General features: G+C 37.8%; 1 protein-coding gene across 1 annotated transcript in view; it reads left to right on the forward strand.

The window, feature by feature from the left end:
* The first annotated feature begins 253 nt into the window (after nucleotides 1-253).
* CCDC150 (coiled-coil domain containing 150) overlaps nucleotides 254-14,827 on the forward strand; it is an 81,202-nt gene continuing 66,628 nt past the window's right edge. Inside the window, exons 1-5 of the mRNA XM_045806376.2 lie at nucleotides 254-417; nucleotides 6,574-6,737; nucleotides 8,041-8,261; nucleotides 8,383-8,561; nucleotides 11,369-11,437. Of these exons, the coding sequence (XP_045662332.2) occupies nucleotides 406-417; nucleotides 6,574-6,737; nucleotides 8,041-8,261; nucleotides 8,383-8,561; nucleotides 11,369-11,437 (645 nt within the window). The 5' untranslated portion in view covers nucleotides 254-405. The remainder of the gene's footprint in view (nucleotides 418-6,573; nucleotides 6,738-8,040; nucleotides 8,262-8,382; nucleotides 8,562-11,368; nucleotides 11,438-14,827) is intronic.

Genomic DNA, 14,827 nt, shown 5'->3' on the forward strand with positions numbered 1-14,827 from the left:
AACTAAAGACATTTTCTAATCATGGACTCTCTCCTGTTGCGAAATTACCCAAACGCCCCACGTTTACCCAGGTGAGAACAGTAACTGCAAAGCCGACAGGACAATCGGGAAGGTGAGTGGAAGGAAACTACATATCCCGCCATGCCTCGCACGTGAGCACAATGGAGCCCTGTCGTCATCCGGGTCACGGAGCTGCGCGTTCCGTGCGCGCCGCCGGATTCCGGCCTGGGTGCCGCCCCGGGCGGAGGGCCCTCCTGGGCCGGGAAAACTGCAATTCCCGGCATGCGCTGCCACGGATGCGCCTGCGTACAGGAGCTACCGCGCCGGAGCGGGTTGATTTAAAGCGCTGTGTTAGTTCCATGGAAACCGGCCTTCCTGCTGCGGAACAAAGCTACTGGCGGACAGATGAACTGTGAGGTGAGCCTACCGGCCGTGGAGGGGGTCCCGGGCCTGCGGGAGAGAGTCGGCGGCTCAGCCAAGACCACCGTCCCTTCTTCCTGCTGCCCTCTCATTCTCTTGGCAGAGTTTAGTCTCGCCCTCCAGACCTTAGGACCCTGGTTTATGGCGCTTCTGCGCTGGACGCAGGTGAAAACCGTTTAGGAGCTAAGTTTGCACTGGACTGGCTCCAGCTGAGGGACGGAGGATGGCCTCCAGGGAGGGTCTTCAGATAAGCCCCAATACCTTTTCTTTATATGTTAGGTTGGAGATGATAGATTCTTAGGAAAGCCACTTCGACGTGTTTTGTTTTGTTTTGTTTTTAATTTTTGTCACGAGTTATATTCCCAGATCTGCTTATTAGAATGCAGGTGTCAGCAATTGGCATTCGTTCGTTGAGGTTTTCCCAGTACCTGGCACATGTGCTAGAACAGAATAGATGTTCGTTAATTTTTTGTTGCGTTTTCCGTTTGTTTGCCAGCCACAGTGCCCCATGCACTGTGCTAAGCTCTGAAGACAGGGAGAGATTAATCTGACAGTACTTCGGAGAACTCAGCCTAGCTTGAGCACCCACACACTCCTCATGTCCCCGACTTGTTAATGGTGGCGCACCCAGGACTAGGTCCCTGAATCCTTTCTGTTCTCTGTTAGCCAGTCTTGTGGCTTTGCAAGTGGCATGTATGTTGACAATTCCAAAATTTATATCGCCAGCTCACACTTCTTCCCTGAACTCCGAATTAACAAGTTCAGTCTTGTATTGGTCATCTTACCTGTTTTAAATTTAACATTTCCAAAACAACTCAATCTTTGCCCTAAAATGAATTCTTCTGACAGGCTTCCATTGTCTCAATTAATGGCAACACCATCCTTCCAATTGTTTCCTTGCTCTCGTATTTCATATCTAATCTATCAGCAAAACCAATCTTTAAAACATATCTGTACTGTGACCGCTTCTTACTATTCTGCTGCTATCACCCCATCCTAGCCAGTGGCACCTCCTGCCTGGATTATTGTAACAGCTTCCCAACTGGTCTTTCTACCTCTGTGGTTGTTGTCCTACCCTTGTGGGAGGGTATCCAGAGTGATCCAGTTAAAAGGTAAGTTACATCACAGCACTCCTTTCTACACCGTCCAATGGCTCTGAGAGTCACTGAGAGTAAAAGCCAAAACTTTACAATAGCCTTTAAGGCCTGATGTGATCTGGTCCCTTTATTACCCTCTGACCTCACCTTCTATAGTTCTCCCCTTAACTTACTCCTCTCTAGCCAGACCTCCTTACTGTTTGTAAGGATCTTTGTACTCCCTGTTTACTCTTTCTGGACTTTTCAAAGTCACCTGGCTTTTACTAGTATATTACTTCAGACATTGGTCTTATTCATGCCATCCTTACAATGAGGTAACCTACTTAGGAGCTCCATAGAAATATTCTCCCTAAATACAGAGACAGAATTGTATTAATTTGATAATGATACATTTATGAAAGTAGCTATCAATGCACTTTTTTGAAACTAAAAGTTTATATCTTAGTATTTTTATTATTGTTACAATCAAGCATCAGGCCTTGAGTTCAAGACTATATTCAATGATATTTGCACCTTTTCAAAAACAGCAAAGCACGCATAAGTCAAGCCATAGTCTCTTTGCTGCAATATTAGCAATTAGAGCTAGATTCTTTTCTTGCAGGATTGTACTTCTTAGACTACGAGCTTTTGAGCTATGGCTTCTGAAAATCTGCCAAGTGGCCGGTGGACTCTGGGGGGGCCTGCCAGATGAGGGAGGACAGGCAGGGGTATGAGTAACTGCAGTGAAAATGAGAATCTCTCCTGACTCAACAGATTGCCTGGATCCCAGGTAGTTACCTCACTCTTCCTTTAACAGGCTCCCAGATATCCCGGGAATCTCCTGGTGGATATTAAGGCTGTCTTGCTCTTGTTAGTCATCTATTGCTTCCTTCCTTGCTTCCTCAGGCTCTCCTGACCTTGACATTTTTCCCCCCATTGCAATGGAGGTTTGTGGCGGGATGGTTTTCAGTTAATCCTGGGACCTGTTTTTAACCTCCAAAGGGTAGATTGGCTTTTTTAGTTTTCCAATCAACTTCGTGGATGACTTGCACGTGTTCATCAGTGATTCACTAAGGATATTTCGAGAACACCGCCATGTTCACTTAGAAGATTTATCCCCTGCCCACCATCAGTCTGTCCCAAGCACCTCACTCTTCCCTTCCTTAGGGTGAATTTTCTGTAAATCTCCTACCCCTTAGAGGCTGGGGGCCAAGTTTGTACCTTCTTTTTCTTCAAGTATTCTTTCCAGGAGCCTGAATGGCTCCAGTGTAGCTCAGGTTCAGGTGGGCATGAATGATGATGAGAATCAAATTCTTACTCAAATATATATAGACTTTCTTTTTTGTTGTTGTTGTTAGAAAAAAAAAAAAGAATTTAATTTGGTTTTAAATTTTGCTTTTATGGCTGAAAGTGCACACATACCGTAGAGTAAATGTGAACATTTTATACATATCATAGGTACCTTAGGGAAATAGTAGCAAAACTGTGACATTTCAACAATTACAGGAAAAAATTTTAGATGGGAATCTGTATCCCATTCAAAATATGTGGAAAATTTGTGTTCCATTTCCTGTATTTTTCCCCTAAAATGGACTAATGTTTGTATTAGTATTTTATGCTTGGTTTTTGATATAAATTAATAGAGGCTATTTATAACCAGCTACCTCAGCCTTACAAGTTGCCAGGGAAATTGTCCTCTTTCGCACCTCTGGCAGTGTTCCTTTCTTTTACCACTTCCTTCTACTTGTTTCTCCACCAACTATTGCCTGGGGCTACTGTGTTTCATGAATGTTTTTGTTGCAAACACCAGAAAAATATGACTAACACAAAAACCAAAAGTTTATTTTTCTCAAATAAGCAGAGGTTGGATGTTATTAGTTTTGCCAAAAAAAAAAAAAAAAAAAAAAAAAAAGGTTAATCTGAACTTCTCTGGCCTTTTCTTTGTTTTTCTCAGATGCTGGTGATCCCTGGCTCTTTGTTTGTATCTAAAAGTGAGGCATTTAATGGCTGACTGAAAGAGAGCTCTCAGAGCGCTGGGCCTCATATGGGGAAGTAAAGGACTGGTGCCATCATTTCAGTTTTTTCTATCAGAAAAACGAAAGACTTCCCAGAAGCTCCTTGCAAACTTTTTGCCTAAAGTCTCATTGGCCAGAATGTGTCACATGCCTGTGCCAGTTGCAAGGGAGGCTGGGGACATGAACTTTTCAGCTTTTATAGAGAGAACAAAGGAGCCAACTCTGTCTACCCCAAACCTCATTAAACCCTTCACATTTTCTCCCCACTTCAAACCTGGTTTATTTCTAGGTGGGCAGTAAACACCTAGGTGATAGAAATGGAATGGAGGGTAAATCCATGTGGTGTTTCTCCGTTGTTACCCTTCCATTTTCTCCCCACTCAACACTATTGATGGTTCCCCCAAGCCTAACCCTGGTTTCATGGAGGCCTTTCCTTCTATTACCTGAGGAACACTATCCTGGTACATACAGTAACATGAGCAGGAGTCTCCAAATCTGGCTTTTTTTCAGAAACACAGATGAAACTTTCTTCAAATCTTTGTATATCCAAAGACTCTTACTGTCTATATATACCTTTGTCTTTCTCTTTAGGAAATTTTGAAAGCATAGAAGGAAATTAATAATAGCTTCTTTGCCCCCATGTCCTTAAGCTGATCATTATCAGAAACTCTTTTAACAAATTCAGATTATATGTGTCAGAAATGCTTTCTGTTTCATAGAAAAGACTAAAAGAGAGAAATCCTGGTCAGAAGCACTAAAATAAGAGTAAGAAGAAAATTTGTACCCTTTGACCTATATCATTCCATTTCCTCCTCCCTTCAGCTCATTCTATTCTGTTTCTATGAAATCAACCTTTTTTTTTATTTCCACATATAAATGATATCAGACAATATTTTTCTTGCTCTGTCTGAGTCATTTCACATAGCATAATGCCCTCTAGATTGTCAGTGGCAGGGTTTTCTTTCTTTTTATGGTTGAATAATATTTTATATATATTTGTCTATTCATCAAATGGACATTCATCTCTTCAAGGACATTTAGGTTGTTTCTCTATCTTGGCTGTTGTGCATAATGCTGCACTGAACATGACTGAGCAGGTTCCTCTTCGAGATCCTGTCTTTGGTTCCTTTGGATATACAAAGGAGTGGGATTGCTGGATCATATGAAGTTCTATTTTTAATTTTTTGAGGAACTTTGATATTTTCCATAATGGCTGTGCTATTTTATATTCCCACCAACAGTGTATGAGGTTCACTTTTCTCCACATCTTCACCAACATTTGCTATCTGTCTTTTTGAGAATAGCTTTCCTAACAGGTGAGTTGATATCTCGTGGTGGTTTTGATTTGCATTTCCCTGGAGATTAGTGATGTTGAGCACCTTTTCATTTATATATTGGCCATCTGTATGTTGTCTTTGGAGAAAATGTTCAGGTCCTCTGCCTATTTTTTTAATTTAGTTTCTTTGCTTTTTTGCTATTGAGTTATATGAGTTCTTTATATATTTTGGACATTAACCCCTTATCAGATCTGTGGTATGCAATTATTTACTACCATTCTGTAGGTTACCTTTTCAAATAAGTTCTGAGGATCTAATGTACAGCGTGTATGTAGATAATATGTTATCTAGTAATATGTTGTATAGTTGAGAGTTGTGAGAGTAGATCTTAAGCATTGTTACTGCACGTCGGCACACACAAAACACACACAAAGTTAACTACATTATCTATGTGGGGTGATGAATGTGTTAATTATCTGGGCTTGGTAATCATTCTATAGTGTACGTGTATATCAAATCATCACATTGTACACCTTAAATACATAAAATTATTCCTCAGTAAAGTTAAAAAAAAAAAAAGCAACTAGGCCATTCTCTGGGACCTGTTGGGGGGAGATAAAAGGTGATTGGAGAGCTATTTCAAGATGAAGAAATGTTCTTGATATTGGCAAGAAGCCCAGTCTTTTCACTGCCCCCCATCGTGCTTCTTGCCCCCTTAAATCCTGCCATCAGTTTTCCCATTTCTCTAATTCTTGCCTTGAGTGATGGAGACTACTTTCAGTTACTTGGACCTGAAGTAGTCACCACTTCCACTGCCTGGGTGGTGAGGGGAAGAGAGGTATCTGATTATACAGCAAAGGGAGAAGAAAAAATGTGTTCCTAATATCCAAAGTGGGATCTTTGTGAACCTGTTTCCATAGGAACACTGTTTCTAGTAATGGTTAAGGTTTTACAGTCTGGTTAGTATAGAAATGTGTACACAGGTTGGAGTTACAGGAAAATGTCCTTAAAGTTTCTTTCCCCAATGACCTTGTCATTGAACCTTGGGTCCATGTTTCAACTATACGTTGGGACTGCTTCTTCTATGCTAATTCTGCCTAATTCTGTCACTAATATTTCAAAAAGTACTCTTACACAGTTTTGGGAAAGAAGTCTGAAAATTTTATGTCAATAGCTATAGAAGAGTCTTTGCTAGGCTATGAAGTTAAGTTTGCAAATTGTTTTTTAAAATCACTGCTTCAATGTAGTTGGTGAATTTGTATTACAACAGTGCTCAGAAGTCTAATATAGAATGTTTTTCTGAAAGCTTGGTTGGAATATATTAAATTGATGATGGCTAGTAATGAAAGAAATACTAATTCTTTTGGCCAAGTCATAGGTCCTAGTATGTGTCTAATAGTAGCAGATAGGATAGACTAGATTATGATGCGATAACAAACTATCCAACAATCTCAGTGGCTTTTAACAACATAACTTTATTGCCCACTCACACTGGATGTTATGGATGGGTCATAACTCTGCTTCATGTCTTCTTCACTCTGGGATCTTGGCACACGAATCCAGCCCTATCTGGGTTGTTGCTCATGTCATGGAGAGGACAAAGGAGATGATGAATGACAAGTTGGCTCTTACAGTTTCCACCCACATTAAATTGACCAAAGCAAGACACGTGGCCATTCCTGATCTCAACAGGACAGGGATGTGTAATTCTCCCACAAGAAGGGACAGTGACGATTTTGAACCATAACAGAACCTACTATACTAATATTGTGACTTTAATCTCAGGTGCGTATGGAAACTACAGTGTCCAGACCGGTCCTCTCTCCAACCCACATCAATGCTACGGCTTCTGAAACATTCACGGTACTTCAGGAAAGGATGAGAATAGTTGAGGAACAGACCAGTTCTCTGAGGGATGACCTAATAATGTTGGACTTTGGTGAAAAAAGGTAACAAATAGAAAATGAACTAGATCTTTGTAGGTTGAAGAATTCTTAGGAGTCGTAGTGCAGATGGTTTGGCAGATGAAATATACGTATTTATAAAATAATTGAGAAAAAACAGTTTCCATTTGAACATTAGTTAGAAAATATTTGTGAGATAGAGTTGTCATTCTGTAATAGAGCTACTACCACTATTCCCCTGAATAGATATTTATTTAAAGTGAGGAGGTGGGTGGGGGAATGGGGTAATTGGGTGATGGGCATTAAGAAGGGCATGGGCTGTAATGAGCATTGGGCATTATAGGCAACTGATGAAACCCTGAACTCTACCTCTGAAACTAATAATACACTATATGTTGATTAATTGAATTCAAATAAAATAAAATTTTAAAAATGTGTTAAGTACACAAACTTTGATATCCTGTTCACCTTCAAAACTTAATTGAAAACAAACATGGAATGTTTGTATAATTAGAAAAAATTTTGTTCTTATTTTTCAAATCAAAAATAGACTTTGGTATTAGTTTAAGTGAACATCTAAACTTGATTCATGCCATTTATATGGTCTTCATTTTCTTTCCCCAGATTTATTGTAAATTAAAAGAAAGGTTTTAAGTCTTTAAAAAAGTTTCATAGTTTAGAATGAGGTACTCAAAAAAACCCACAAAAAAACAAAAAAACCTTCTTTTCCCCTTGGCTAAAGAAGGTATTGCCGTTAAAAGTTGGATTATTAATGGCCTGAGGAATCTGGGTGCTTAAGCAGCCAATATCAAATTTGCTGGTGTGATTTTCTTTAAGATTACAATGTATTTCCTTAGTGTCTCTCACGAAGACCTAAAATTATAGTTGGTATTATAGCATCCATAGAATGAATAGTTCTTCAGTAGCTAAAGATTAAATTTGTAAAGATGCTGAGTATGTTAGAATAAAGTAGAAATGTTTATTATGACCTTGTTTAAAAAATTTTCTAAAAATATGTGAATATATTGACTCCGTGCTAACTTTAATTCTTAGTTTATAATGATAGGTTTAGCATTTAACATGTTTTATGTACCACATAAAAGTTTACAAAAAATTCAAATTAAAAGAAACAACTGTTATAAAGTCAGTGGTCTTTATCCATCCGACATTAGTCTCATCCTCTTTACCTAATTGTGCTTTCTGTATTTAAATTTGGAGAAGCTAACAGATGCTTAACTAAGGAATCTAATTTTTATTCTTGGTAAAAATGTTACATTGACCTGATGATTGGGATTACCATAGTACACATTGCATTACATAATATTGTTAAATTGGGATCTTCGTCCAGAGGCCAACTGGAAACTCCAAAATGTTTAGAAGAGCCTGTGAGCCAGAACATCATTAGTCCTATTCAGAACGAAATGATTTGTTCAGGAAAACCAGATATTCTGTGGAAGAACTGTGAGTTTCTGGTGAATCGAATGTGCCGTCTGGAAAGCCTCATCCAGTCCTTGAAGATGAACATCTTTCGTCTGCAAACTGAAAAGGATTTGAATCCACAGAAAACAGGTACAGAGAGAAGAGTATCATCAGAAATTAGGTCCTGTATGGGTGCTTAATGAGTTTATGATTCTTTTCCTTTCCTGACCTCCTTTCAACCGTTCCATGACCCGCCTGTGCTGTTGGGTAGCTTTTCTGAAAGATCGACTGAATGCAATACAGGAGGAGCATTCCAGGGACCTGAAGCTGTTGCATCTTGAAGTAATGAATTTGCGCCAGCAACTAAGAGATGTAAAAGAGGAAGAAGACAAGGCACAAGAGGAAGTGCAAAGGTTGACTGCCACGCTGGAGATTGCCTCAGAGACAAAGGTTTGAATCCAGATTTCTGAAATACTGGTTCACTGTTATCTGCTAACGGGAGGAGGCAACAGACCCACAAAATTGACTTTAAAATTGGTGATGTGATGTGAGGATTGACATCTCAAAGTTACCTACATTGATAACCTTAACTATTGTGTACTATCAGTAATGTGGTATTTATAGAGCCCTTACCCTGTACGCATGAGAGTGAGAATTCAAAGGTATGAGGTAGAGTCTCTGCTCTTCCAAGAGCTTATGTGCTAGCTGGGAGAACAAGGAATAGCATGAAAAATTAAATAGAGAAAAAATAAGGGCATAGGAAATGTTAAAGGACAGTGTAGGACAATAAGTGAACATTGACATGTGTTTTGTGTTCAGGTGGGTTTGAGAGGGTGGGTATGCCCTATCTAGAGTAGATTAGGGTAGGCTTCAAGAAAGAGCTAAGACATGAGCTGAACTTTCAGAAGGCAAAGTAGACAGGTGAGGACACACAGAGGTAGGAAAGAAGATAGAGTAGGGTAATAAACTGACAATTTTGTTCTCCCTCCGTGGGCCAGGCAGTACAGTAGATGGTCAACATGTTATTTTGTTTAATTTTTGAAAACCTAAGTTGTCCCCATTTTAGTAATAAGAGCATTGGGCCCCAGAGAGAATCATTTCTCTAAGATCACACTTCCCTGTTTTCTTCCCATTACCCAGGTTTGAACTTAGATATTTCCACTGGTACAGTTAGAGGAAATGCATAAACTTAGATGCATGACAGGAATGACAGGATTTTGGGGAGCAAATAAATTGGAAATTAGCTAGGGATCACATTATAGAGGATTTCAAAATCAAGAATAATCGATAGTTGGGCTTGATACTGTGGGGGTGATTATAATTTTTGATAAGGAAGTGACACAGCGAAAACAGGAAAACTAATCTGGCAGTAGTGTAGGGTTTGGGGAAGCCAGTTAGGAGTCCATTGCATGATTTGAGGCACAAGCCTTATTAGTTCTGACTTCTGGTGGCATTTTGAAAAGAAAGAGGGATGTTTTACGAAGAAAGATATGCTAGAATATGGTGCTGGACAAGAGCTGAGTATAGGTAAGAAGGCAAAGATGACTGAGGTTTTACATCTTGGCTTATGGTGCCGTTAATAGTGATATAAAAGAGAATAAATGGTGAAAACTGTATTTTTGATCCTCAGCTCCTAAGCACAGATAATATTTGAGACAAGAAGAGAGTGAAAAAAATAGGAATATACTCTGTAAGAGAAAGTTCTATCAATTACCAGTTTCTCTCATTTTTGAATTTTACATACAAAGTGAGTATCTTTGGGGCACCTGGGTGGCTCAGTCAGTTAAGCATCCGTCTCTTGGCTTCAGCTCAGGTCATGATCTCATGGGTTGTGAGACTGAGCCCTGTCTGGGCTCCACGCTGAGCTGGGGGTCTGCTTGAAGATTCTCTCCCTCTGCCCCTCCCCCAACTCACGCATGCACATTCATTTTCTCTCTCTCTCTCAAATCTTTTTTTTAATATAAATTCAATTAACATAGTGTATTATTAGTTTCAGAGGTAGAGTTCAGTGATTCATCAGTTGTATATAACACCCAGTGCTCATTATATCATGTGCCTTCCTTAATGTCCATCACCCAGTTACCCCATCCCCCTACACACTTCCCCTCCAGCAACCCTCAGTTTGTTTCCTAAGAGTCTCTTATGGTTTTTCCCTCTCTGATTTTGTCTTATTTTTCCTTCCCTTCCCCTATGTTCATCTGTTTTGTTTCTTAAATTCCACATATGAGTGAAATCATATGATAATTGTCTTTCTCTGATTGACTTATTTTGCTTAGCATAATACCCTCTAGTTCTATCCACTTCATTGCAAATGGCAAGATTTCAATCTTTTGATGGCTGAGTAATATTCCATTGTATATTTATACCATATCTTCTTTATCCCTTAATCTGTCAATGGACATTTGGGCTCTTTCCATAGTTTGGCTGTTGTGGACATTACTGCTATAAACATTGGGGTGCAGGTGCCCCTTTGATCACTATGTTTGTGTGCTTTGGGTAAATACTTAGTAGTGCAATTGCTGGGTCACAGGGTAGCTCCATTTTTAACTTTTCGAGGAACCTCCATATTGTTTTCCAGAGTGGCTGCACCAGTTTGCATTCCCACCAGCAGTGTAAGAGGGTTCCCCTTTCTCTGCATCCTCTCCAACATCTGTCGTTTCCTGACTTGTTAATTTTAGCCATTCTGACTGGTGTGAGGTAGTATCTCATTATAGTTTTGATTTGTATTTCCTTGATGCTGAGTGATGTCGAGCATCTTTTTGTGTGTCTACTGGCCATTTGTATTCGTCTTTGGAGAAATGTCTGTTCATATTTCTGCCCATTATTTTATTTTTGCATGTTGAGTTTGATAAGTTCTTTATAGATTTTCGATACTAGCCCTTTATCTGATAAGATATTTGCAGACACCCTCTCCCATTCCGTCAGTTGTCTTTTGGTTTTGTTGACTGTTTTCATTGCTGTGCAAGAGCTTTTTATCTTTATGAAGTCCCAATAGTTCATTAAAATAAATAAATCTTTTTAAAAAATAAAAATAAAAGGGAAAATAATAGAAGTCATTAACCGAAGTAATAAAATAACTTTCTTTTTAAATATCTCATTGTAATAATTATTTCAGACTCAAAATAAGTTTTTATAACCATATTCAGATTAGCATTTATTGGTTGCTAGAAAAAGGTCTAGATTTGAACTGATATGCCTATGGACAGTTTCTTTCTTCATTTCAGATTATTTAGAACCTTTTCTCCTTGTACTTTTAGAAGAATGCAGTCATTATTGAAGAGGAATTGAAGACCACAAAACGTAAAATGAACCTGAAAATTCAGGAGGTAAGATAAAAAAAGGTTCTGGAGGGTGGAGGGGGCGTTGGAATTGCTGAGGGAAAGTCAAGAAAGTAGAAAGAATGAAAAACTTTGAAGAAGAAAATATGTTACTGTGGAGTAGGAAGATTTTAAAAATATGCCACGTGAAATTCAAGTGAAAGAGGCTACCCTTATTTGACATTAAGAGTTCCTTTTGCCTCAATACGACCATACAACCAGAAATAGAGTAAGTACTTTGTGAGCCAGGAAGGGAATTAGTTACCACAAAGTTTATAATGCTAGAGCTAAATGAACACCTTCATACAAAGACCTTTTAAACTAAAGCTGTGTTTAAAACAAAAAGCTTTTAATAAGCCTGCTCATCTAATTTTACCTTGAAACCTCCATCTCAGCCTAAGTTTTAGTAGATAACAGATTGGGAATTGTGAAGTAGGTGGCTGCTAAAAGTTGCTGGACTAAAAATTGGCAGCTGAAAACAGTGAAAGAGTCAGGAGAATTAGTAATCCAACACACCCTGGCCTAAAAACCTCACTATTCCCTGACAGAATAATCATTGATGTTCATCTGAATCAAAAGGATCCAAATTATATTTAAAATACTCTATTATATAAAACAAAGAAGTAGATATACTTTTAAAGAAAATTCGCATGCAAAATTACTTTTTAAGTTATGATTTTTCGTGCATAAGTTGTTAAGTATAGCTATCTGGAAAATTCTCTCATGTACTTTATTTGCCTGTAACTACCGATAAAAGCATGATTTTTCATAGTTAGAATGTATTACATTTCATGTATTTTTTTTTTTACTTTTTAGATAGTAGACTACTTTTTTAGAGTTTTACATTTATAGAAAAATTACACAGAAAACAGTTCTCATAAACCTACTCTCCCCATTCCTCCAGGTTCCCCTATTATATTAGGTACATTTGTTAAATTTGATGAACTAGTATTGCTCATAAATAAATTGATAAATCATTATTAGCTAAAGTCCACAGTTTATATTAAGATTCACCTTTTGTTCATTACATTATCTTACAGAACAGTATCACTGCCCTAAAAATGCTCTGTGCTCCATACACCCATCCCTTCCCTCCTCTCTTCCTGAGCCCCGGCAACCACTGATCTTTTCAGTGTCTGTAGTTTTGTTATAGTTGGAATGATTCAGCGTGTGGTTGTTGTGGACTGGCTTCTTTCACTTAGCATATGCATTTAACATACCTCCAAGCCTTGTCATGGTGTGGTAACTCATTTTATTGTTAAACAATATTCCATTGTATGGATGTACCACAGTTTATCCATTCATCTATTGAAGAACATCTTGGTTGCTTCTGAGTTTTGGCAATTGCGAATAAAGCTGCTGTAAACATTCATATGCAGGTTTTTGTGTGGACATGTTATCTACTCATTTGGATAAATACCTAGAGCACAATTGCTGGATCATCTGGTAAGCTTTTGTTTACCTTTGTAACTGCCAACCTGTCTTAAAAAATGGCTGTACCATTTTGCATTCACACCAACAATGAATGAGTTCCTGTTGCTCCACATTCTCATCAGCATGTTGTCTTGTCAGTGTTTTGAACTTTTGCCATTCTAATATGTGTGTAGTGTTTTAATTATAATTCCCTAATGACACATGATATTGAATATCTTTTTATATGCTTATTTGCCATCTGTATATCTCATTGGGTGAGGTGTCTGTTAGATACTATGCTAATTTTGTAATGGGTTGTTTGTTTTCTTATGTTGAGTTTAAAGAGTTCTTTGTATATTTTGGATACTAGTCCTTGATCAAATACATGTTTTGCAATTTTTTTCTCCATTCTTTAGCTTATCTTTTGCAGAGCAGAAGCTTTTAATTTTAATGAAGTCCAACTTATTAATTTTTTCTTTCAGGGATTGTACTTTCAGTGTTATAGGTTATCACCAAATCCAAGGTCACCAGGATTTTTCTCCTGTGTTTTTTTTAGAAGGCTTATAGTTTGGCATTTTACATTTAGATAAATGATACGTTGTGAATTAATGATGTGAGGTCTGTATCTAGATTCTGTGTGTGTGTGTGTGTGTGTGTATGTGTGTCCAGTTTTTCCAGCACCATTGGAAAGTCTTAATTCTGAGTGCTGTGATAAAATCTTGAATTTTTTATTGAACCCTGTCAAGGACCTGTAGAAGGACTGTCCTAATCAAAATGCATTTTGGTATTCAAGCAGAAAGGATGTATTAGTTTGCTAGGGCTTCAGTACAAATTGCCACAGACTGGGTGGCTTAAACAACAGAAATTTCTTATAGTTCTGGAGATTTGAAGTCCAAGATCAAGATGTCAGCAGATTTTTTTCTCCTGAGGCTTCTCTTCTTGACCTGCGCATGGCTGCCTTCACATGGTCCTCACGTGGTCTTTGCTTTGTGTGTGCACATCCCTTGTATATTTATGTGTCCTAGTTTCCTTCTCTTATAAGGACATCATTCAGGTTGGATTAGGACCCACCCTAACAGCATCCTTATAGTTTATTACCTCTTTAAAGGCCCTATCTCCAAGTACAGTTGTATTTTACTGGGGTTAGAGCTGCAACGTTATATTTTTGGGGAATACAATTCAGCCCATATAAGGGGGCTATATAAAGACAGAATAAATGTGGTATATATCTTCCTAAGAGGTAGGAAATATATATAAAATCTGGTTCTGATAAACATAAAACTGGTTGCTTTTAATAATGCTTCAAAAATAAATACCTCAGTAGTATAATTATCAAAGATTCCTCTATAAAGGTTTAAATCGTATCTCAAGGACATTATATTATACAATTTGATCCAGAGCTTAGAAAAATATAGTAAGCTACTCTGTATTACAAAGTAATTATAATCTGATACTGTAGATAGTATTAGATTATTAATACAGCCAAAAATAAAAACTATGGTTCATCCTGAAATAAAATTGTAATACTTATAATGATGAGAAAGGATGAGGAAGGAATTTCTAAACTTGAAGGAACAGAATCATAAAAAGTTCAATAGATTTGAACAAATAAGAATTAAAAATTCTAAAAAAAAAAAAAAGGGCAAAAAACAAAACTAGTAAAACCTAGCAAAACTAGATAGAGTTAATAATCTTTCCTTTTAAAGAACTTGAAAGCGACTAAAACAACAACAAAAACAACAACCCCCAAAAAACAGTGGTCAACGAACAATTCAAAAAAATATGTAATAGCTCAGAAAATATATAGAGCTAATAACCATATTAGAAAAATGTTTAATCTCATTAGTAACCAAAGAAATGAAAAGCTGTCAAGATGTGTTGTTTTTAATTTATTAGCAAAGATTTAAGAAAGCAACAATACATAGTACTGATGGGATTTATTCTAATACTACTGATAGACTAAAATTGGAAGGAAGATTATATACC

Source organism: Ursus americanus, chromosome 1 (assembly GCF_024610735.1).
Source record: "Ursus americanus isolate L20-20 chromosome 1, mUrsAme1.1.p, whole genome shotgun sequence".
Taxonomy (NCBI): domain Eukaryota; kingdom Metazoa; phylum Chordata; class Mammalia; order Carnivora; family Ursidae; genus Ursus; species Ursus americanus.